Source organism: Oncorhynchus keta, chromosome 14 (assembly GCF_023373465.1).
Source record: "Oncorhynchus keta strain PuntledgeMale-10-30-2019 chromosome 14, Oket_V2, whole genome shotgun sequence".
NCBI lineage: Eukaryota > Metazoa > Chordata > Actinopteri > Salmoniformes > Salmonidae > Oncorhynchus > Oncorhynchus keta.
This window is the reverse complement of record NC_068434.1, coordinates 1032830-1058256: the sequence shown is the minus strand read 5'-3', so window position 1 is coordinate 1058256 and position 25427 is coordinate 1032830. Positions and strand designations below refer to the sequence as shown.

General features: G+C 44.9%; 1 protein-coding gene across 3 annotated transcripts in view; it reads right to left on the bottom strand.

The window, feature by feature from the left end:
* The window catches only part of LOC118374644 (electrogenic sodium bicarbonate cotransporter 1-like), a 165089-nt gene that overhangs the window by 88114 nt on the left and 51548 nt on the right, over positions 1-25427 (bottom strand). For all 3 annotated transcript variants that reach the window (XM_052460801.1, XM_052460800.1, XM_052460802.1), the window contains exons 5-9: positions 6359-6516; positions 6199-6286; positions 4457-4611; positions 4267-4380; positions 3921-4095 (exon numbers count right to left, since the gene is read on the bottom strand). In XM_052460801.1, coding sequence (XP_052316761.1) covers positions 3921-4095; positions 4267-4380; positions 4457-4611; positions 6199-6286; positions 6359-6516 — 690 coding nt within the window. The remainder of the gene's footprint in view (positions 1-3920; positions 4096-4266; positions 4381-4456; positions 4612-6198; positions 6287-6358; positions 6517-25427) is intronic.

Genomic DNA, 25427 nt, shown 5'->3' with positions numbered 1-25427 from the left:
CACAGGGTTAAATTCTCGGGCTGACTCTTTTGTCTGTATACATCAATTACGTCGCTCTTGCTGCTGGTGATTCTCTGATCCACCTCTATGCAGACAACACCATTCTGTATACATCTGGCCCTTCTTTGGATACTGTGCTAACTAAGCTCCAGACGAGCTTCAATGCCATACAACTCTCCTTCCGTGGCCTCCAACTGCTCTTAAATGCAAGTAAAACCAAATGCATGATCTTCAACTGATCGCTGCCAGCACCTGCCTGCCATCACTACTCTGGACGGTTCTGATAATATGTGGACAATTACAAATACCTAGGTGTCTGGTTAGACTGTAAACACTCCTTCCATACTCACATTAAGCATCTCCAATCCAAAGTTAAATCTAGAATCGGCTTCTTATTTCGCAACAATTCACCCTTCACTAATGCTGCCAAACATACCCTCTTAAAACGGACTATCATACCGATCCTTGACTTCGGCGATGTCATTTACAAAATAGCCTCCAACAATATACTCAGCAAATTGGATGCAGTCTATCACAGTGCCATCCATTTTGTCACCAAAGCCACATATACTAACTACCCACCACTGCGACCTGTATTCTCTCGTTGGCTGGCCCCATATTCGTCGCCAAATCCACTACCTCCAGGTCCTGTATAAGTCTGCCAGCTAAAGCCCCACCTCATCTCAGCTCACTGGTCACCATAGCAGCACCCACCCGTAGCACGCGCTCCAGCAGGTATATTTCACTGGTCACCCCCAAAGCCTATTCCTCATTTGGCCGCCTTACCTCCCAGTTCTCTGCTGCCAGTGACTGGAACGAATTGCAAAAATCACTGAAGCTGGAGACACATAGCTCCCTCACTAGCTTTAAGCATCAGCTGTCAGAGCAGTTCACAGATCACTGCACCTGTACATAGCCCATCTGTAAATAGCCCATCTGTACATAGCCCATCTGTAAATAGCCCATCTGTACATAGCCCATCTGTACATAGCCCATCTGTACATAGCCCATCTGTAAATAGCCCATCTGTACATAGCCCATCTGTAAATAGCCCATCTGTAAATAGCCCATCTGTACATAGCCCATCTGTAAATAGCCCATCTGTACATAGCCCATCTGTAAATAGCCCATCTGTAAATATCCCATCTGTAAATAGCCCATCTGTAAATATCCCATCTGTACATAGCCCATCTGTAAATAGCCCATCTGTAAATAGCCCATCTGTAAATAGCCCATCTGTACATAGCCCATCTGTAAATAGCCCATCTGTACATAGCCCATCTGTAAATAGCCCATCTGTAAATATCCCATCTGTAAAAATCCCATCTGTAAATAGCCCATCTGTACATAGCCCATCTGTAAATAGCCCATCTGTACATAGCCCATCTGTAAATAGCCCATCTGTACATAGCCCATCTGTAAATAGCCCATCTGTAAATAGTCCATCTGTACATAGCCCATCTGTAAATAGCCCATCTGTAAATAGCCCATCCAACTACCTCATCACCATATTGTTATTTATATACATTTTTTGCTCCTTTGCACCCCAGTATCTCTACTTGCACATTCATCTTCTGCACATCTATCACTCCAGTGTTGAATTGTTAAATTGTAATTAATTCGCCACTATGGCCTAGTTATTGCCTTACCTCCCTAATCTTACTTCCTTTGCACACATTGAATCTATTTTTTTTTTCTATTGTGTTATTGACTGTCCGTTTGTGTATTCCATGTGTAAATCTGCGTTTTTTTGTGTCGCACTGCTTTTCTTTACCTTGGCCAGGTCACAGTTGTAAATGAGAACTTTTTCTCAACTAGCCTAACTGGTTAAATAAAGGTGTTCTCAACTGGCCTACCTGGTTAAATAAAGGTGTTCTCAACTGGCCTACCTGGTTAAATAAAGGTGTTCTCAACTGGCCTACCTGGTTAAATAAAGGTGTTCTCTACTGGCCTACCTGGTTAAATAAAGGTGTTCTCAACTAGCCTACCTGGTTAAATAAAGGTGTTCTCAACTAGCCTACCTGGTTAAATAAAGGTGTTCTCAACTAGCCTACCTGGTTAAATAAAGGTGTTCTCAACTAGCCTACCTGGTTAAATAAAGGTGTTCTCAATTAGCCTACCTGGTTAAATAAAGGTGATCTCAACTTTACTACCTGGTTAAATAAAGGTGTTCTCAACTAGCCTACCTGGTTAAATAAAGGTGTTCTCAACTAGCCTACCTGGTTAAATAAAGGTGTTCTCAACTGGCCTACCTGGTTAAATAAAGGTGTTCTCAACTACCCTACCTGGTTAAATAAAGGTGTTCTCAACTAGCCTGCCTGGTTAAATAAAGGTGTTCTCAACTAGCCTACCTGGTTAAATAAAGGTGTTCTCAACTGGCCTACCTGGTTAAATAAAGGTGTTCTCAACTAGCCTACCTGGTTAAATAAGGGTGTTCTCAACTAGCCTACCTGGTTAAATAAATAAAGGTGTTCTCAACTAGCCTACCTGGTTAAATAAAGGTGTTCTCAACTAGCCTACCTGGTTAAATAAAGGTGTTCTCACCTAGCCTACCTGGTTAAATAAAGGTGTTCTCAACTGGCCTACCTGGTTAAATAAAGGTGTTCTCAACGAGCCTACTTGGTTAAATAAAGGTGTTCTCAACTAGCCTACCTGGTTAAATAAAGGTGTTCTAACTAGCCTACCTGGTTAAATAAAGGTTAAATAAAGGTGTTCTCAACTAGCCTACCTGGTTAAATAAAGGTGTTCTCAACTAGCCTATCTGGTTAAATAAAAGTGTTCTCAACTAGCCTACCTGGTTAAATGAAGGTGTTCTCAACTAGCCTACCTGGTTAAATGAAGGTGTTCTCAACTAGCCTACCTGGTTAAATAAAGGGTAAATAAAAAATATATAAATACATGTACTTAATGTATAACTTAACCAATTCGGCACATTTGTGCAAACTCCTGGCAAACTCCTGGCAAACTCCTGGCAAACTCCTGGCAGACTCCTGGCAGACTCCTGGCAGACTCCTGGCAAACTCCTGGCAAACTCCTGGCAGACTCCTGGCAAACTCCTGGCAGACTCCTCTCAGACTCCTGGCAAACTCCTGGCAGACTCCTGGCAAACTCCTGGCAGACTCCTGGCAAACTCCTGGCAAACTCCTGGCAAACTCCTGGCAAACTCCTGGCAAACTCCTGGCAAACTCCTGGCAAACTCCTGGCAGACTCCTGGCAAACTTGATGCAAAATATTGTGTCGTGGGGGATTATTCTTCACTGGATCAGTCTGAAAATTTGCACACACACTGCTGCCATCTTGTGGACCAAATCTTAATCATGGCCATTCTTGAACATGGGGTGATACATTCTTACTAATTTACTAGAGAACCAAGTTAAAGTATAACTTTTGTATGACTGAATCCTTTAGTGAGAAGTCTAATGCTTTAATATTTAATCATTTCTGTCCTCCAAATCCCTATTCATTATATAAATAGGCCCTTTTAATTTTGTTTGGCTTGCCATTCCAAATAAAATTGATCTCATGTGATATATTCTCCGACATTAATTTCACATTTACACAAACTTCAAAGTGTTTCCTTTCAAATGCTATCAAAAATATGCATATTCTTGCTTCAGGTCCTGAGCTACAGGTAGATATATTTGGGTATGTAATTTAAGGCATGTAGATCAGGATGTAGATCAGAGCTGTTAAACTATCAGGATGTCGATTAGGGGTCTCAAACTATCAGTGATATTATGTTGATTATGGATTTTAAACTATCAGGATGCAGTTCAGGGGTGTTCTACAATCAGTGTGTAGATCAGCGTTGATAAACTATCAGTATCTACATCCTGATAGTTTAGTTTAACTGGGAGAGTGCACCTTTAATTCATAACAAAGGTCTCAACATGCTTGGCAAAAAGAAGAGATAGCCTGACCTGCATGTTGTCGGTGGCGTCTCCTAGCAACCCTCCGAAGGTGATGGCGTTAGTTACGGTTCCTAGGTAGATGAACAGGATGGCCGACAGTGCCTGGATGTGGAACACATCGTAGAAATCACTGGCGAAGAATGGAGCTTTCCTTTTGATGTCAAGTAGGAGGCCTCCACAAAACCTGAAAATCATGAAGAAAACATTCTGGTTGTCCTTTCCTGCCCTGTCCTGACTCACTAACCTTTAAAAAATTATTATTTTATTCAAGCAACTATTAAAAGCTTGATGTTTCAGCCTTCATCAATGGCCTTCATCAGTACAGTGTTTTATTGTGTTTCATTAGTTGACTCACCTGCCTGTCTTCTTGAGCTCGTCTCCCACTGCATGCCCCCCGCCCCCTCCTCCCCCATCATGGGGCGTGTTTCCGTTCATCTGGCCGCTGTCGCCTCCAGCATACATGTTCTTCCTGAGAAGCACAATATAGAGGACTATAGTATAGAAACGCATAAAACAGCATATCATGTCAGCAGATGGATGCTAACCTTTTGTCAGCAGAAGGTACAGACTTGGGCGGTTCTATCCTGATGGCCGGGTCCCATTCCCCCGGGGGCAGTACAATCACCTCATCCAGAAACTCATCGATGCCAGCCAGCAGATCCTCTCTGTCCCTCGCCTTGTATGCTATGTCATGGAACACCTGCATAAGACAAAGTCGTCAGTTCAACAACACTTGGATTTGATTTGGCTTTTTATTTTCATATTTATGTAGTTTGTTTTGTCTCTTGTAAAGTAGAAAGTTAATGTTTAAATTGTCTACTGATTAAATTAAATATGAAGTGAGAGCTGACAGTTGGTGCCCACCAGGGGGCCTCAGTGAGCTATCAGAAAAAGCTGGAAAAAACAAAGCACTTGTGAATATCAGCAACAAGTACAAGGGACTGAATGTGAATGTTCAACTAGTAGACAGCATACCTGTATAGCATTCATCTGACTGATTTATACAGGCAGCATAGTATTTAGTAGGGACTCAGACATGTATTCAGCTGACACCTTGCTCTGTGCTGTTTACCTCATCTGACATTATAGCTGACACCTTGCTCTGTGCTGTTTACCTCCTCTGACATTATAGCTGACACCTTGCTCTGTGCTGTTTACCTCCTCTGACATTATAGCTGACACCTTGCTCTGTGCTGTTTACCTCCTCTGACATTATAGCTGACACCTTGCTCTGTGCTGTTTACCTCATCTGACATTATAGCTGACACCTTGCTCTGTGCTGTTTACCTCCTCTGACATTATAGCTGACACCTTGCTCTGTGCTGTTTACCTCCTCTGACATTATAGCTGACACCTTGCTCTGTGCTGTTTACCTCCTCTGACATTATAGCTGACACCTTGCTCTGTGCTGTTTACCTCATCTGACATTATAGCTGACACCTTGCTCTGTGCTGTTTACCTCATCTGACATTATAGCTGACACCTTGCTCTGTGCTGTTTACCTCCTCTGACATTATAGCTGACACCTTGCTCTGTGCTGTTTACCTCATCTGACATTATAGCTGACACCTTGCTCTGTGCTGTTTACCTCCTCTGACATTATAGCTGACACCTTGCTCTGTGCTGTTTACCTCCTCTGACATTATAGCTGACACCTTGCTCTGTGCTGTTTACCTCCTCTGACATTATAGCTGACACCTTGCTCTGTGCTGTTTACCTCCTCTGACATTATAGCTGACACCTTGCTCTGTGCTGTTTACCTCATCTGACATTATAGCTGACACCTTGCTCTGTGCTGTTTACCTCCTCTGACATTATAGCTGACACCTTGCTCTGTGCTGTTTACCTCCTCTGACATTATAGCTGACACCTTGCTCTGTGCTGTTTACCTCCTCTGACATTATAGCTGACACCTTGCTCTGTGCTGTTTACCTCCTCTGACATTATAGCTGACACCTTGCTCTGTGCTGTTTACCTCATCTGACATTATAGCTGACACCTTGATCTGTGCTGCTTACCTCATCTGACATCATAGCTGATAACTTTCTCTGAAAACTTGCTCTGCTTACCTCATCTGACATCATAGCTAATTCCTTGCTCTGAAACCTTGCTCTGCTTACCTCATCTGACATCATAGCTGATACCTTCCCATAGGGCGGTGCACAATTGGCCCAGCGTAGTCCGGGTTAAGGGAGGGTTTGGCAGGGGTAGAATTTGTTCTTTACTGACTTGCCTAGTAAAAAAAGTAAAGGTTAAATACCTTGCTCTGAAATGTTGTTCTGCTTACCTCATCTGACATGAGGGTGGCGATAGCTCTTCCTATCTCATGATAGGACTTGGCTTTTCCTTTGGGTCCTAAAAGGATGAACAGGAATCTGAGGATGAAAGACCAAAGAGATTACATGATGTCAAACCGTAACAACTCTAGTTTACATTTATATATTAACCTGGTGGGGACAGGGACTTCTGTAAGAGCTCCCAGCATCACAGCCTGCTGTAGACGGACAAATGCCACAAAGGGGGTGTCCAGGAAGTCCACCTCTCCAACGAGAACGTTGGATGCCTCGGCGTCTCGGGGAAGCTTCTTCATGAACTTGTTCTTCAGCTGAAAAGGAGAATAACAGAGGACATTTAGTGACCTATTCAGCCTAGCTAACAGAAACCCTAACCCTAAGTACAGTTGAAGTCGGAAGTTTGCATACACCCTAGTCAAATACATTTAAACTCAGTTTTTCACAATTCCTGACATTTAATCCTTGTAAACATTCCCTGTCTTAGGTCAGTTAGGATTCCCACTTTATTTTAAGAATAAAATGTCAGAATAATAGTAGAGAGAATGATTTATTTCATATTTGATTTATTTCATCACATTCCCAGTGGGTCAGAAGTTTACATACTCAGTTGCCTTCCACAAGCTCCCCAAAATAAGTTGGGTGAATTTTGGCCCATTCCTCATGACAGAGCTGGTGTAACTGAGTCAGGTTTGTAGGCCTCCTTTCTCACACAGGCTTTTTCAGTTCTGCCCACAAATTGTCTATAGGATTGAGGTCAGGGTTTTGTGATGGCCACTCCAATACCTTAACTTTGTTGTCCTTAAGCCATTTTGCCACAACTTTGGAAATATGCTTGGGGTCATTGTCCATTTGGAAGACACATTTGCGACCAAGCTTTAACTTCCTGACTGATGTCTTGAGATGTTGTTTCAATATATCCACATAATTTTCCTACCTCATGTTGCAATCTATTTTGTGAAGTGCACCAGTCCCTCCTGCAGCAAAGCACCCCCACAACATGATGCTGCCACCCTTGTGCTTCACGGTTAGGATGGTGTTCTTAGGCTTGCAAGCCTCCTCCTTTTTCCTCCAAACATTATGATGGTCATTATGGCCAAACAGTTCTATTTTTGTTTCATCAGACCAGAGGACATTTCTCCAAAAAGTATGATCTTGTCCCCATGTGCAGTTGCAAACCGTAGTCTGGCTTTTTTATGGTGGTTTTGGAGCAGTGGCTTCTTCCTTGCTGAGCGGCCTTTCAGGTTATGTCGATATAGGACGCGTTTTACTGTGGATATAGATACTTTTGTACCTGTTTCCTCCAGCATCTTCACAAGGTCCTTTGTTGTTGTTCTGAAATTGATTTGCACTTTTCGCACCAATGTACGTTCATCTCCAGGAGACAGAACACCTCCTTCCTGAGTGCTATAATGGCTGCGTGGTCTCATGGTGTTTATACCTGCGTTCTACTGTTTGTACAGATGAACATGGTACCTTCAGGATTTTGGAAATTGCTCCCAAGGATGAACCAGACTTGTGGAGGTCTACAAATTTTTTTCTGAGGTCTTGGCTGATTTATTTGGATTTTCCCTTGATGTCAAGAAAAGAGGCACTGTTTGAAGGCAGGCTTTGAAATACATCCACAAGTACACCTCCGATTGACTCAAATGATGTCAATTAGCCTATAAGAAACTTATAAAGCCATGACATTTTCTGGAATTTTCCAAGCTGTTTAAAGGCACAGTCAACTTAGTATATGTAAACTTCTGACCCACTGGAATTGTGATACAGTGAATTATAAGTGAAATAATCTGTCTGTAAACAATTGTTGGAAAAATGACTTGTGTCATACACAAAGTAGATGTCCTAACCGCCTTGCCAAAACTATAGTTTGTTAACAAGACATTTGTGGAGTGGTTGAAAAACAAGTTTTAATGACTCCAACCTAAGTGTATGTAAACTTCTGACTTTAACTGTATCAGAGGAGAATGACTAGTAACACCTTCAGCGAGGCTAACAGAAACCCAGGGAGGGAGCTCAACATTAACTGGGACCCCGATCAGTAAATCACATTCCCACATTCCAGCCAAATAAAAACCAGGAGGATCAGCAGAAGCAGAAGCCAGCCTTCCTGTTCCTAGCAGGCCTGGGAAGTTTTACCACCCAGCATGGAACCGTTCTCTGACAGATGTACCACCCAGCATGGAACTGTTCTCTGACAGATGTACCAACCAGCATGGAACTGTTCTCTGACAGATGTACCACCCAGCATGGAACTGTTCTCTGACAGATGTACCACCCAGCATGGAACTGTTCTCTGACAGATGTACCACCCAGCAATGGAACTGTTCTCTGACAGATGTACCACCCAGCATGGAACTGTTCTCTGACAGATGTACCACCCAGCAATGGAACTGTTCTCTGACAGATGTACCACCCAGCAATGGAACTGTTCTCTGACAGATGTACCACCCAGCATGGAACTGTTCTCTGACAGATGTACCACACAGCATGGAACTGTTCTCTGACAGATGTACCACCCAGCATGGAACTGTTCTCTGACAGATGTACCACCCAGCATGGAACTGTTCTCTGACAGATGTACCACCCAGCATGGAACTGTTCTCTGACAGATGTACCACCCAGCATGGAACTGTTCTCTGACAGATGTACCAACCAGCAATGGAACTGTTCTCTGACAGATGTACCAACCAGCAATGGAACTGTTCTCTGACAGATGTACCACCCAGCATGGAACTGTTCTCTGACAGATGTACCACCCAGCATGGAACTGTTCTCTGACAGATGTACCACCCAGCATGGAACTGTTCTCTGACAGATGTACCACCCAGCAATGGAACTGTTCTCTGACAGATGTACCACCCAGCATGGAACTGTTCTCTGACAGATGTACCACCCAGCATGGAACTGTTCTCTGACAGATGTACCACCCAGCATGGAACTGTTCTCTGACAGATGTACCACCCAGCAATGGAACTGTTCTCTGACAGATGTACCACCCAGCATGGAACTGTTCTCTGACAGATGTACCACCCAGCAATGGAACTGATCTCTGACAGATGTACCACCCAGCATGGAACTGATCTCTGACAGATGTACCACCCAGCAATGGAACTGTTCTCTGACAGATGTACCACCCAGCATGGAACCGTTCTCTGACAGATGTACCACCCAGCATGGAACTGATCTCTGACAGATGTACCACCCAGTGTGCTCTGACAGATGTACCACCCAGCATGGAACTGATCTCTGACAGATGTACCACCCAGCATGGAACCGTTCTCTGACAGATGTACCACCCAGCATGGAACTGTTCTCTGACAGATGTACCACCCAGAATGGAACTGTTCTCTGACAGATGTACCACCCAGCATGGAACCGTTCTCTGACAGATGTACCACCCAGCATGGAACTGTTCTCTGACAGATGTACCACCCAGAATGGAACTGTTCTCTGACAGATGTACCACCCAGCATGGAACTGTTCTCTGACAGATGTACCACCCAGCATGGAACTGTTCTCTGACAGATGTACCACCCAGCATGGAACTGTTCTCTGACAGATGTACCACCCAGCATGGAACTGTTCTCTGACAGATGTACCACCCAGCATGGAACCGTTCTCTGACAGATGTACCACCCAGCATGGAACTGTTCTCTGACAGATGTACCACCCAGCATGGAACTGTTCTCTGACAGATGTACCAACCAGCATGGAACTGTTCTCTGACAGATGTACCACCCAGCATGGAACTGTTCTCTGACAGATGTACCACACAGCATGGAACTGTTCTCTGACAGATGTACCACCCAGCATGGAACTGTTCTCTGACAGATGTACCACCCAGCATGGAACTGTTCTCTGACAGATGTACCACCCAGCATGGAACTGTTCTCTGACAGATGTACCACCCAGCAATGGAACTGTTCTCTGACAGATGTACCACCCAGCATGGAACTGTTCTCTGACAGATGTACCACCCAGCATGGAACTGTTCTCAGACAGATGTACCACCCAGCATGGAACTGTTCTCTGACAGATGTACCACCCAGCATGGAACTGTTCTCTGACAGATGTACCACCCAGCATGGAACTGTTCTCTGACAGATGTACCACCCAGCATGGAACTGTTCTCTGACAGATGTACCAACCAGCAATGGAACTGTTCTCTGACAGATGTACCACCCAGCTTGGAACTGTTCTCTGACAGATGTACCACCCAGCATGGAACTGTTCTCTGACAGATGTACCACCCAGCTTGGAACTGTTCTCTGACAGATGTACCACCCAGCATGGAACTGTTCTCTGACAGATGTACCACCCAGCATGGAACTGTTCTCTGACAGATGTACCACCCAGCATGGAACTGTTCTCTGACAGATGTACCAACCAGCAATGGAACTGTTCTCTGACAGATGTACCAACCAGCAATGGAACTGTTCTCTGACAGATGTACCAACCAGCAATGGAACTGTTCTCTGACAGATGTACCAACCAGCAATGGAACTGTTCTCTGACAGATGTACCAACCAGCAATGGAACTGTTCTCTGACAGATGTACCAACCAGCAATGGAACTGTTCTCTGACAGATGTACCACCCAGCATGGAACCGTTCTCTGACAGATGTACCACCCAGCATGGAACTGTTCTCTGACAGATGTACCACCCAGCATGGAACTGTTCTCTGACAGATGTACCACCCAGCATGGAACTGTTCTCTGACAGATGTACCACCCAGCATGGAACTGTTCTCTGACAGATGTACCACCCAGCATGGAACTGTTCTCTGACAGATGTACCACCCAGCATGGAACTGTTCTCTGACAGATGTACCACCCAGCATGGAACTGTTCTCTGACAGATGTACCACCCAGCATGGAACTGATCTCTGACAGATGTACCACCCAGCATGGAACCGTTCTCTGACAGATGTACCACCCAGCATGGAACTGTTCTCTGACAGATGTACCACCCAGCATGGAACTGTTCTCTGACAGATGTACCACCCAGCATGGAACTGTTCTCTGACAGATGTACCACCCAGCATGGAACTGTTCTCTGACAGATTTACCACCCAGCATGGAACTGTTCTCTGACAGATGTACCACCCAGCATGGAACTGTTCTCTGACAGATGTACCACCCAGCATGGAACTGTTCTCTGACAGATGTACCACCCAGCATGGAACTGTTCTCTGACAGATGTACCACCCAGCATGGAACTGTTCTCTGACAGATGTACCACCCAGCATGGAACTGTTCTCTGACAGATGTACCACCCAGCATGGAACTGTTCTCTGACAGATGTACCAACCAGCAATGGAACTGTTCTCTGACAGATGTACCACCCAGCATGGAACCGTTCTCTGACAGATGTACCACCCAGCATGGAACTGTTCTCTGACAGATGTACCACCCAGCATGGAACCGTTCTCTGACAGATGTACCACCCAGCATGGAACCGTTCTCTGACAGATGTACCACCCAGCATGGAACTGTTCTCTGACAGATGTACCACCCAGCATGGAACCTAATGATGACAATACTACTAATAATAATAATATAACCAGCCAGGTCAAGTGTAATTATTTGCTGTATTCCTAAACAAAATCACCAGTGCATGAAGAATTGCAAATAATTAATTGCATAAAAAAATATGAATGGAAATATATTTATGACAAGATTTAAAAACAGTATTTTGTTCATTGTATCAGACACTGTATTGTCCCCATTCTCAGACAGTCGCTCCCCCACTGGCCTGGTTTTATCTCCAGATATCGAAAGCCATTGAGCACTTGGTTTGAACATGCACCATTATCCGTTTCTATCTGGTTGCTGGCATCCCATTCATCCATTGATGACAGAATAGCATATTATAATTGTACTTTTATTATGTTACTATGTACTGCCAGGAATCCCGGTTCCACAATAAATGTTTGTGTTGTTCGATAAAGTCCAAAATGTATGTCCAAATGCCTCTTTTTTGTTTGCGCATTTAGTTCACAAACCAAATTCATGAGGCGCAATCACCAGGTCCAGACGAAAAGACAAAAAGTTCCGTTACAGTCCGTAGAAACATGTCAAACGAAGTATAGAATCAATCTTTAGGATGTTTTTAACATAAATCTTCACAGTAGAAGCCTCAAAAAAGGTTCTAAAGACTGTTGACATCTAGTGAAAGCATTAGGAAGTGCAATATGACCCCATAGACACTGTGTATTCGATAGGCAATGACTTAAAAAACTACAAACCTCAGATTTCCCACTTCCTGGTTGGATTTTTTCTCAGGTTTTTGCCTGCCATATGAGTTCTGTTATATTCAGACATCATTCAAACAGGTTTAGAAACTTCAGAGTGTTTCTATCCAAATATTTACTATGGGCACCTTTTTACCCAAGCTACTCAATACTGCCCCCCAGGCCCAAATAAGTTTTTAAGCTTCTGTGATTTCCTTTCCAAAAATGTCTGAACGCTTGGATAGCGATCAGTGTAATTGATAAAGCAAGCATCATAGAGTACCCATAACACACTCTGTAATAAACCTTCGATCCTGGAGAAATACCATGTAACATGTTAACAACTGAAGCTGTGGTACATCACCATGTAACATGTTAACAACTGAAGCTGTGGTACATCACCACGTAACATGTTAACAACTGAAGCTGTGGTACATCACCATGTAACATGTTAACAACTGAAGCTGTGGTACATCACCATGTAACATGTTAACAACTGAAGCTGTGGTACATCACCATGTAACATGTTAACAACTGAAGCTGTGGTACATCACCATGTAACAGCAGAACACTTGTAGAACATTTGAAGCAGTTCTACAATCCTTATCTTGTTAGTCTTTCTCCACTACTGCATTCTGCCACAGTAATTCTTACCAAATTACTACGAATCTGAATCTGGTTGGCAGTTCCCAATTAACTGGAAGCAGTTTAGTTGGTTTAGATCAAAACATCATGGCAACTCATTACAAAAACACTGTGACGCAAAAAGAGCCTCTTAATTCAGTGAGATTCCAAATCTAGGAGACATTCTGGCATGTTTCTGAATGACCTCATCTCTAACTCTAACCCCTCTCCCCAATCGCAGAGAAGCATGTTGTCTTCAGTCTTGGCAGCAGGTTGTCGGGGGTGATTAAACTGAGGCATTAAAGTTGATTAAACCACTGGCCTGATCTTATCTCGGTGTAACACAATCTAGATCAGGTCCAGTAAGCAACATTTAAAATTCCACTTCCCTTTCCACTTTCTGTCCCATCAAACCGCATTATTAAATTACAATATATTAGTTATAAACTCAGCATAAAAAGAAACGTCCTCTCACTGTCAACTGTGTGTATTTTCAGCAAACTTAACATGTGTAAATATTTGTATGTGTAACGGCGTTCTTCGTTTGTAGAAAGAGAGTCAGACCGAAATGCAGCGTGGTGGTTACTCATGACTTTAATGAAGAAAGTGACACATGAAATAACTTCTACAAATACAAAACAACAAACGGAACGTGAAATCTAATTACAGCCTATCTGGTGAAACTACACAGAGACAGGAACAAACACCCACGAAATACACAGCGAAACCCCGGCTACCTAAATACGGTTCCCAATCAGAGACAACCAGAATCACCTGACTCTGATTGAGAACCGCCTCAGGCAGCCAAGCCCATACAACACCCCTACTCAGCCACAATCCCAATAATACAAAAACCCCAATACGAAATACAACAACATAAACCCATGTCACACCCTGGCCTGACCAAATAATTAAAGAAAACACAAAATACTAAGACCAAGGCGTGACAGTATGAACATAACAAGATCAACAACTGAGACATAAACTGAACAAGTTCCACAGACATGTGACTAAAATAAATGGAATAATGTGTCCCTGAACAATGGGAGGGTTAAAATCCAAAGTAACAGTCAGTATCTGGTGTGGCCACCAGCTGCATTAAGTACTGCAGTGCATCTCCTCTTTATGGACTGCACCAGATTTGTCAGTTCTTGCTGTGAGATGTTACCCCACTCTTCCACCAAGACACCTGCAAGTTCCCGGACATTTCTGAGGGGATTGGCCCTAGCCCTCATCCTCTGATCCAACAGTTCCCAGATGTGCTCAGTGGGATTGAGATCCAGGCTCTTTGCTGGCCATGGCAGAACACTGACAATCCTGTCTTGCATGAAATCACGCACAGAACGAGCAGTATGGCTGGTGGCATTGCCATGCTGGAGGGTCATGTCAGGATGAGCCTGCAGGAAGTGTACCACATGAGGGAAGAGGACGTCTTCCCTGTAATGTACAGCGTTGAGATTGCCTGCAATGACAACAAGCTCAGTCCGATGATGCTGTGACACACCGCCCCAGACAATGATGGACCCCCCCACCTCCATATCGATCCCGCTCCAGAGTACAGGCCTCGGTGTAAGGCTCATTCCTTCGACGATAAATGCGAGTCTGACCATCACCCCTGGTGAGACAAAACCGCGACTCGTCAGTGAAGAACACTTTTTGCCAGTCCTGTCTGGTCCAGCGACGGTGGGTTTGTGCCCATAGCCGACGTTGTTGCCGGTGATGTCTGGTGAGGACCTGCCTTACAACAGGCCTACAAGCCCTCAGTCCAGCCTCTCTCAGCCTATTGCGAACAGTCTGCGCACTGATGGTGGGATTGTGCGTTCCTGGTGTAACACGGGCAGTTGTTGTTGCCATACTGTACCTGTCCCGCAGTTGTGATGTTCAGATGTACCGATCCTGTGCAGGTGTTGTTACACTTGGTCTGCCACTGCGAGGACAATCAGCTGTCCGTCCTGGCCCCCTGTAGCGCTGTCTTAGGCATCTCACAGTACAGACATTGCAAATTATTGCCCTGGCCACATCTGCAGTCCTCATGCCTCCTTGCAGCATGCCTAAGGCATGTTCACGCAGATGAGCAGGGATCCTGGGCATCTTTCTTTTGGTGTTTTTCAGAGTCAGTAGAATGGCCTCTTTAGTGTCCTATGTTTTCAGAACTTTGACCTTAATTGCCTACCGTCTGTAAGCTGTTAATGTCTCAACGACCGTTCCACAGGTGCATGTTCATTAATTGTTTATGTTTCATTGAACAAGCATGGGAAACAGTGTTTAAACCCTTTACAATGAAGTTCTGTGAAGTTATTTGGATTTTTACTAATTATCTTTGAAAGACAGGGTCCTGAAAAAGGTACTTTTCTTTTTTTGCTTATTTCTACATGTGGGTCATTCGGTGTCTTAATCTCTTAAATGACAGCATTAATCTGTGGGACCCTGTCTAACCTGCCACCCAACAGTCACTACTGTTTCTGTCTGCCATCACACACTGTTAACTGACATCCAGCCATTCGAGAGGGAGGGAGGAAGGGAGGGACCTCTAAAGAACAGTGTGGGTAAGGAGGTGGTCCTTCTGTAGCTCAGTTGGTAGAGCATGGCGCTTGTAACGCCAGGGAAGTGGGTTCAATCCCCGGGACCACCCATACGTAGAATGTATGCACACATGACTGTAAGTCGCTTTGGATAAAAGCGTCTGCTAAATGGCATATATTATTATTATTATATATTAGGAGAAAGTGAGGTCAAGGAGAGGTCAATGTGAGGTCAAGGAGGAATGTCCATATGTCCTTATCTATATCTGATCTGTCGTCATGTCCTGCCCAATAGATGGCATATAGCTGCTCTATAGCTGACCTGTCCACATGCCCTGTCCTAGAGATGACATATAGCTGCTCTATAGCTGACCTGTCCACATGCCCTGTCCTAGAGATGGCATATAGCTGCTCTATAGCTGACCTGTCCACAAGTCCTGACCTATAGCTGACCTGTCCACAAGTCCTGACCTATAGCTGACCTGGCCACATGTCCTAACCTATAGCTGACCTGTCCACAAGTCCTGACCTATAGCTGACCTGTCCACAAGTCCTGACCTATAGCTGACCTGTCCACAAGTCCTGACCTATAGCTGACCTGGCCACATGTCCTGACCTATAGCTGACCTGTCCACATGTCCTGACCTATAGCTGACCTGTCCACATGTCCTGACCTATAGATGACATATAGCTGCTCTATAGCTGACCTGTCCACATGTCCTGACCTATAGCTGACCTGTCCACATGTCCTGACCTATAGATGACATATAGCTGCTCTATAGCTGACCTGTCCACATGTCCTGACCTATAGATGACATATAGCTGCTCTATAGCTGACCTGTCCACATGTCCTGACCTATAGCTGACCTGTCCACATGTCCTGACCTATAGCTGACCTGTCCACATGTCCTGACCTATAGCTGACCTGTCCACATGTCCTGACCTATAGCTGACCTGGCCACATGTCCTGACCTATAGCTGACCTGTCCACATGTCCTGACCTATAGCTGACCTGGCCACATGTCCTGACCTATAGCTGACCTGGCTACATGTCCTGACCTATTGCTGACCTGTCCACAAGTTCTGACCTATAGCTGACCTGGCCACATGTCCCGTCATACAGCTGATCTGTCCACATGTCCTGTACCGTAGTTGACCTGTCCAAATGTCCCGTCCTACAGCTGACCTGTCCACATGTCCTGTACCGTAGCTGATCTGTCCACATGCCCCATCCTACAGCTGACCTGTCCACATGTCCTGTACCGTAGCTGACCTGTCTACATGTCCCGTCCTACAGCTGAGCTGTCCACATGTCCTGTACCGTAACTGATCTGTCCACATGTCCCGTCCTACAGCTTACCTGTCCACATGCCCCGTCCTACAGCTGACCTGTCCACATGTCCTGTACCGTAGCTGATCTGTCCACATGTCCCGTCCTACAGCTGACCTGTCCACATGTCCTGTACCGTAGCTGATCTGTCCAGTCTCCTATAGCTGAACTGACCACATGCCCTGTCCTATAGCTGACCTGTCCACAAGTCCTGTTCAATAGCTGATGTATCCACATGTCCTGTCCTATAGCTGACCTGTTCACATGTCCTCTTCCATAGCTGATCTTTCCACATGCCCTGTATAGCTGACCTTTAGGTGATCTGTCCACAGACCCTGTCCTATAGATGACATATAGCTAACCTGTCCACATGCCCTGTTCCATAGCTGACCTGTCCACTGTCCTATAGCTGAACTGACTACATGTCCTGACCTATAGATGACATGTCCACAAGTCCCATCATATAGATGATGTGGACACATGTCCTGACCTATAGCTGACCTGTTCACATGTCCCGTCCTATAGCTGACCTGTCCACATGTCCTGACCTATAGCTGACCCGTCCACATGTCCCGTCCTACAGCTGACCTTTCCACAAGTCCTGACCCATAGCTGACCTGTTCACATGTCCCGTCCTATAGCTGACCTGTCCACAAGTCCTGACCTATAGCTGACCTGTTCACATGTCCCGTCCTATAGCTGACCTGTCCACATGTCCTGACCTATAGCTGACCCGTTCCACATGTCCCGTCCTACAGCTGACCTGTCCACATGTCCCGTCCTACAGCTGACCTGTCTCCACATGTCCCGTCCTACAGCTGATCTGTCCACATGTCCCGTCCTACAGCTGACCTGTCCACATGTCCTGTACCGTAGCTGATCTGTCCACATGTCCCGTCCTACAGTTGATCTGTTTACATGTCCCGTCCTACAGCTGACCTGTCCACATGTCCTGTACCGTAGCTGATCTGTCCACATGTCCTGACCTACAGCTGACCTGTTCACATGTCCTGTACCGTAGCTGACCTGTCCACATGTCCCGTCCTACAGCTGATCTGTCCACATGTCCTGTACCGTAGCTGATCTGTCCACATGTCCCGTCCTACAGCTGACATGTCCTGACCTATAGCTGACCGGTACAGGACAGTGGTCCTTCTGTAGCACAGTTGGTAGAGCATGGCGCTTGTAACGCCAGGGTAGTGGGTTCGATTCCCGGGACCACCCATACGTAGAATGTATGCACACATGACTGTAAGTCGCTTTGGATAAAAGCGTCTGCTAAATGGCATATTATATTATGTCCCGTCCTATAGCTGACCTGTCCACATGTCCCGTCCTACAGCTGACCTGTCTCCACATGTCCCGTCCCGTAGCTGATCTGTCCACATGTCCCGTCCTACAGCTGACCTGTCCACATGTCCCGTCCTACAGCTGACCTGTCCACATGTCCTGTACCGTAGCTGATCTGTCCACATGTCCCGTCCTACAGTTGATCTGTTTACATGTCCCGTCCTACAGCTGACCTGTCCACATGTCCTGTACCGTAGCTGATCTGTCCACATGTCCCGTCCTACAGTTGATCTGTTTACATGTCCCGTCCTACAGTTGATCTGTTTACATGTCCCGTCCTACAGTTGATCTGTTTACATGTCCCGTCCTACAGTTGATCTGTTTACATGTCCCGTCCTACAGTTGATCTGTCCACATGTCCCGTCCTACAGCTGACCTGTCCACATGTCCTGTACCGTAGCTGATCTGTCCACATATCCTGTACCGTAGCTGACCTGTCCAAATGCCCCGTCCTACAGCTGATCTGTCCACATGTCCCGTCCTACAGCTGACCTGTCCAAATGCCCCGTCCTACAGCTGATCTGTCCACATATCCTGTACCGTAGCTGACCTGTCCAAATGTCCCGTCCTACAGCTGATCTGTCCACATGCCCCGTCCTACAGCTGATCTGTCCACATGTCCTGTACCGTAGCTGATCTGTCCACATGCCCCGTCCTACAGCTGCCCTGTCCACATGTAAAATAAACTACACTGCAGAACACATTAGTTCCTGACAAGGCAGTAGCTACTCTTCCTGGGGTTTATTATGAATCCCCATTAGTTCCTGCCAAGACAGCAGCTACTCTTCCTGGTGTCCAGCTACATTACGGCAGTTATATAAAATTAAACATCTGACTCTAACACAAGGTTAACTCTCTGAGGGAGACTAGTGTGATCTGAGATCAGAGAACACCTGTCAGACTGTCTAGCAGACATGAACATCAAGTCAGATCAGATGATCTGAGATCAGAGAACACCTGTCAGACTGTCTGTGCATTCAATTTCATCCAATAGACTTTCAGAATAGACATTCAGTGAATCTAAGTACATCTAATACAGTTTAGTTTTCAGATAAAAAATTAGCCAGACTGTGATGTGAACAGCAGTCAAGGAGAAGGAGACATCACAAAGTCAACCAACTATAAAACACAAGTTTACCCATTGGACAGAAAGACAACCAACTCTGAAACAGAAGTCAACCCATTGGACAGAGTGCATATTGGTCAGACATTCTCTGGCCAAATTCATGCCACAGAAAACCATTTCAAATTCTCTGTGGTTCAAATATACTCCTGGTACTATCCACCCTCCCTATTAGAATAACAACAATGTAATGACACTGTTAGTCAGCAGGGTGAGAAAGTAAAACCAAAAGTATCCAAGTCAAATCTGGACGGCCTATTTGTCTAGGGCAGACAGACAGACAGACAGACAGACAGACAGACAGACAGACAGACAGACAGACAGACAGACAGACAGACAGACAGACAGACAGAGATCCCAAAGTCATACCCCAGGGAGCAGCAGAGATACCCAACATGATCCCCCCCTCCTCTCACCCACCAATCTGCCTCTGAATCAATCTGTCACAAAGCAACGACTGTTAGATTACCAACCCCATTTCCTATTCCCAGGAGTACAGGCCACTTCCTGCTGACAGATGTGGGCAATGACAGAACACAACATCTCTACATTGACAGAAAACACTGCACTGAAAGAACGTAAAACAAACTACACTGGCAGAACACAAAAACTTGACACCGACAGAACATAGAACACAATACATTGACGGAACAGAGAACCTCTAAACTGACAGAACAAAGAACACACTACACTGACAGAACATAGAACCTCTACACTGACAGAACAAAGAACACACTACACTGACAGAACATAGAACCTCTACACTGACAGAACAAAGTTCACACTACACTGACATAACATAGAACTAAATACAATGGCTGAACATAGAACGAACTACACAGATTTTGAACAAACTACAATGACAGAACACAGAACCTCTAAACTGAAATAACATTGATCACACTAAACTGAGAGAACATAGAATGTGCCACACTGAAAGAAAATAGAAAAAACTACACTGACGGAACACAGAAAACACTACACTGACGGAACACAGAAAACACTACACTGACGGAACACAGAAAACACTACACTGACGGAACACAGAAAACACTACACTGACGGAACACAGAAAACACTACACTGACGGAACACAGAAAACACTACACTGACGGAACACAGAAAACACTACACTGACGGAACACAGAAAACACTACACTGACAGAACATAGAACCTCAAAACTGACAAGACCAAGAACACACTACACTAACAGAACATAGAACACACTACACTGACAGAACATAGAACCTCAAAACTGACAAGACCAAGAACACACTACACTAACAGAACATAGAACACACTACACTGACAGAACATAGAACCTCAAAACTGACAAGACCAAGAACACACTACACTGACAGAACATAGAACACACTACACTGACAGAATATAGAACACACTACACTGACAGAACATAGAACACACTACACTGACAGAATATAGAACACACTACACTGACAGAACATAGAACACACTACACTGACAGAACATAGAACACTCTACACTGACAGAACATAGAACACACTACACTAACAGAATATAGAACACTCTACACTGACAGAACATAGAACACACTACACTGACAGAACATAGAACACACTACACTGACAGAACATAGAACCTCAAAACTGACAAGACCAAGAACACACTACACTAACAGAATATAGAACACACTACACTGACAGAACATAGAACACACTACACTGACAGAACATAGAACCTCAAAACTGACAAGACCAAGAACACACTACACTAACAGAACATAGAACACACTACACTGACAGAACATAGAACACACTACACTGACAGAACATAGAACACACTACACTGACAGAACATAGAACACACTACACTGACAGAACATAAAACACAATACACTGACAGAACATAGAACACACTACACTAACAGAACATAGAACACACTACACTGACAGAACATAGAACACACTACACTGACAGAACATAGAACACACTACACTGACAGAACATAGAACACACTACACTGACAGAACATAGAACCTCAAAACTGACAAGACCAAGAACACACTACACTGACAGAACATAGAACCTCAAAACTGACAAGACCAAGAACACACTACACTGACAGAACATAGAACCTCAAAACTGACAAGACCAAGAACACACTACACTGACAGAACATAGAACACACTACACTGACAGAACATAGAACACACTACACTGACAGAACATAGAACACACTACACTGACAGAACATAGAACACACTACACTGACAGAACATAGAACACACTACACTGACGGAACATGGAACACACTACACTGACAGAACATAGAACACACTACACTGACAGAACATAGAACACACTACACTGACAGAACATAGAACACACTACACTGACAGAACATAGAACACACTACACTGACAGAACATAGAACACACTACACTGACAGAACATAGAACACACGACACTGACAGAACATAGAACACACTACACTGACAGAACATAGAACACACTACACTGACAGAACATAGAACACACTACACTGACAGAACATAAAACACAATACACTGACAGAACATCGAACCTCAAAACTGACAAGACCAAGAACACACTACACTGACAGAACATAGAACCTCAAAACTGACAAGACCAAGAACACACTACACTGACAGAACATAGAACCTCAGAACTGACAAGACCAAGAACACACTACACTGACAGAACATAGAACACACTACACTGACAGAACATAGAACACACTACACTGACAGAACATAGAACACACTACACTGACAGAACATAGAACACACTACACTGACAGAACATAGAACACACTACACTGACAGAACATAGAACACACTACACTGACAGAACATAGAACACACGACACTGACAGAACATAGAACACACTACACTGACAGAACATAGAACACACTACACTGACAGAACATAGAACACACTACACTGACAGAACATAAAACACAATACACTGACAGAACATCGAACCTCAAAACTGACAAGACCAAGAACACACTACACTGACAGAACATAGAACCTCAAAACTGACAAGACCAAGAACACACTACACTGACAGAACATAGAACCTCAGAACTGACAAGACCAAGAACACACTACACTGACAGAACATAGAACACACTACACTGACAGAACATAGAACACACTACACTGACAGAACATAGAACACACTACACTGACAGAACATAGAACACACTACACTGACAGAACATAGAACACACTACACTGACGGAACATGGAACACACTACACTGACAGAACATAGAACACACTACACTGACAGAACACAGAACACACTACACTGACAGAACACGGAACACACTACATTGGTAGAACACAGAACACACTACACTGGCAGAACACAGAACACACTACACTGGCAGAACACAGAACACACTACACTGACAGAACATGGAACACACTACACTGACGGAACATAGAACACACTACACTTATGGAACACACTACACTGACGGAACATGGAACACACTACACTGACGGAACATGGAACACACTACACTGCCAGAACACGGAACACACTACATTGGTAGAACACAGAACACACTACACTGGCAGAACACAGAACACACTACACTGGCAGAACACAGAACACACTACACTGACAGAACATGGAACACACTACACTGGCAGAACACAGAACACACTACACTGACAGAACAGAGAACACACTACACTGACAGAACAGAGAACACACCACACTAACAGAACATAGAACACACCACACTAACAGAACATAGAACACTCTACACTGACGGAACATAGAACACACTACACTGATGGAACACACTACACTGACGGAACATAGAACACACTACACTGACGGAACATAGAACACACTACACTGATGGAACACACTACACTGACAGAACACGGAACACACTACACTGGCAGAACATAGAACACACTAGACTAACAGAACAGAGAACACAATACACTAACAGAACATAGAACACACTACACTAACATAACAGAGAACACAATACACTAACAGAACATAGAACACTCTACACTGACAGAACATGGAACACACCACACTGGCAGAACATAGAACACACTACACTGACAGAACATAGAACACACTACACTGACAGAACATAGAACACACTACACTGACAGAACATAGAACACAATACACTAACAGAACATAGAACACTCTACACTGACAGAACATGGAACACACTACACTGGCAGAACATAGAACACACTACACTGACAGAACATAGAACACAATACACTAACAGAACATAGAACACTCTACACTGACAGAACATAGAACACTCTACACTGACAGAACATAGAACAGACTACACTGACAGAACATAGAACACTCTACACTGACAGAACATAGAACCTCTACACTACCAGAATAAAGAACATACTACACTGACAGAACACAGAACACACTACACTGACAGAACATAGAACACAATTCAATGACAGAACACAGAACACACTACACTGACAGAACATAGGACACACTACACTGACAGAACATAGAACACTCTACACTGACAGAACATAGAACACACTACAATGACAGAACATAGAACACACTACAATGACAGAACATAGAACACACTACAATGACAGAACATAGAACACACTACACTGACAGAACATAGGACACACTACACTGACAGAACATAGAACACTCTACAATGAGAGAACATAGAACACACTACAATGACAGAACATAGAACACACTACACTGACAGAACATAGAACACACTACAATGACAGAACATAGAACACACCACACTGAAGGAACATTGAACACACTACACTGACAGAACCTATACACTTATATCACTTCCTGAACATTCCAGTTGAGACATGAAGTGTAAAGTCCCCTCCTGCTCCACACTGAGCCAACAGAACACTTTACATGTGACTAAATTCGAGAGAGGAAGTGTGAGAAAGACTGTCCTTATCAGATTGGTTGTCTACATAAATGATGTGAAACGTCCTTATCAGTTTCTCTCAGATGGAAAGAAAGCCAGTGGAATATTAGAGGAGCTTGCCTTGATTTCAGGGGGAATGACTCAACTGAACTGAGCTGGACTGAAATAGATGGCCCTAGAATGGTGTAGGGCCATGCAAGAATGAATGACTGAACTGATTAGGGCTGAACCAGACTGAATGAAGGAGGGCCATGCACCTTGGTGGGTTAGGGGTGGAGGAGGGCCATGCACCTTGGTGGGTTAGGGTTGGAGGAGGGCCATGCACCTTGGTGGGCTAGGGTTGGAAGAGGGCCATGCACATTGGTGGGTTAGGGTTGGAGGAGGGCCATGCACATTGGTGGGTTAGGGTTGGAGGAGGACCATGCACCTTGGTGGGTTAGGGTTAGAGGTGGGCCATGCAACTTGGTGGGTTAGGGTTGGAGGGCCATGCACCTTGGTGGGTTAGGGTTGGAGGAGGGCCATGCACCTTGGTGGGTCAGGGTTGAGGAGGGCCATGCACCTTGGTGGATTAGGGTTGGAGGAGGGCCATGCACCTTTTTGGGTTAGGGTTGGAGGAGGGCCATGCACCTTGGTGGGTTAGGGTTGAGGAGGGCCATGCACCTTGCTGAGTTAGGATTGGAAGAGGGCCATGCACCTTGGTGGGTTAGGGTTGGAGGAGGGTCATGCACCTTGGTGGATTAGGGTTGGAGGGCCATGCACCTTGGTGGGTTAGGGTTGGAGGAGGGCCATGCACCTTGGTGGATTAGGGTTGGAGGAGGGCCATGCACCTTTTTGGGTTAGGGTTGGAGGAGGGCCATGCACCTTGGTGGGTCAGGGTTGGAGGAGGACCATGCACCTTGGTGGATTAGGGTTGGAGGAGGGCCATGCACCTTGGTGGGTTAGGGTTGGAGGAGGACCATGCACCTTTTTGGGTTAGGGTTGGAGGAGGGCCATGCACCTTGGTGGGTTAGGGTTGGAGGAGGGCCATGCACCTTGGTGGGTTAGGGTTGGAGGGCCATGCACCTTGGTGCGTTAGGGTTGGAGGAGGGCCATGCACC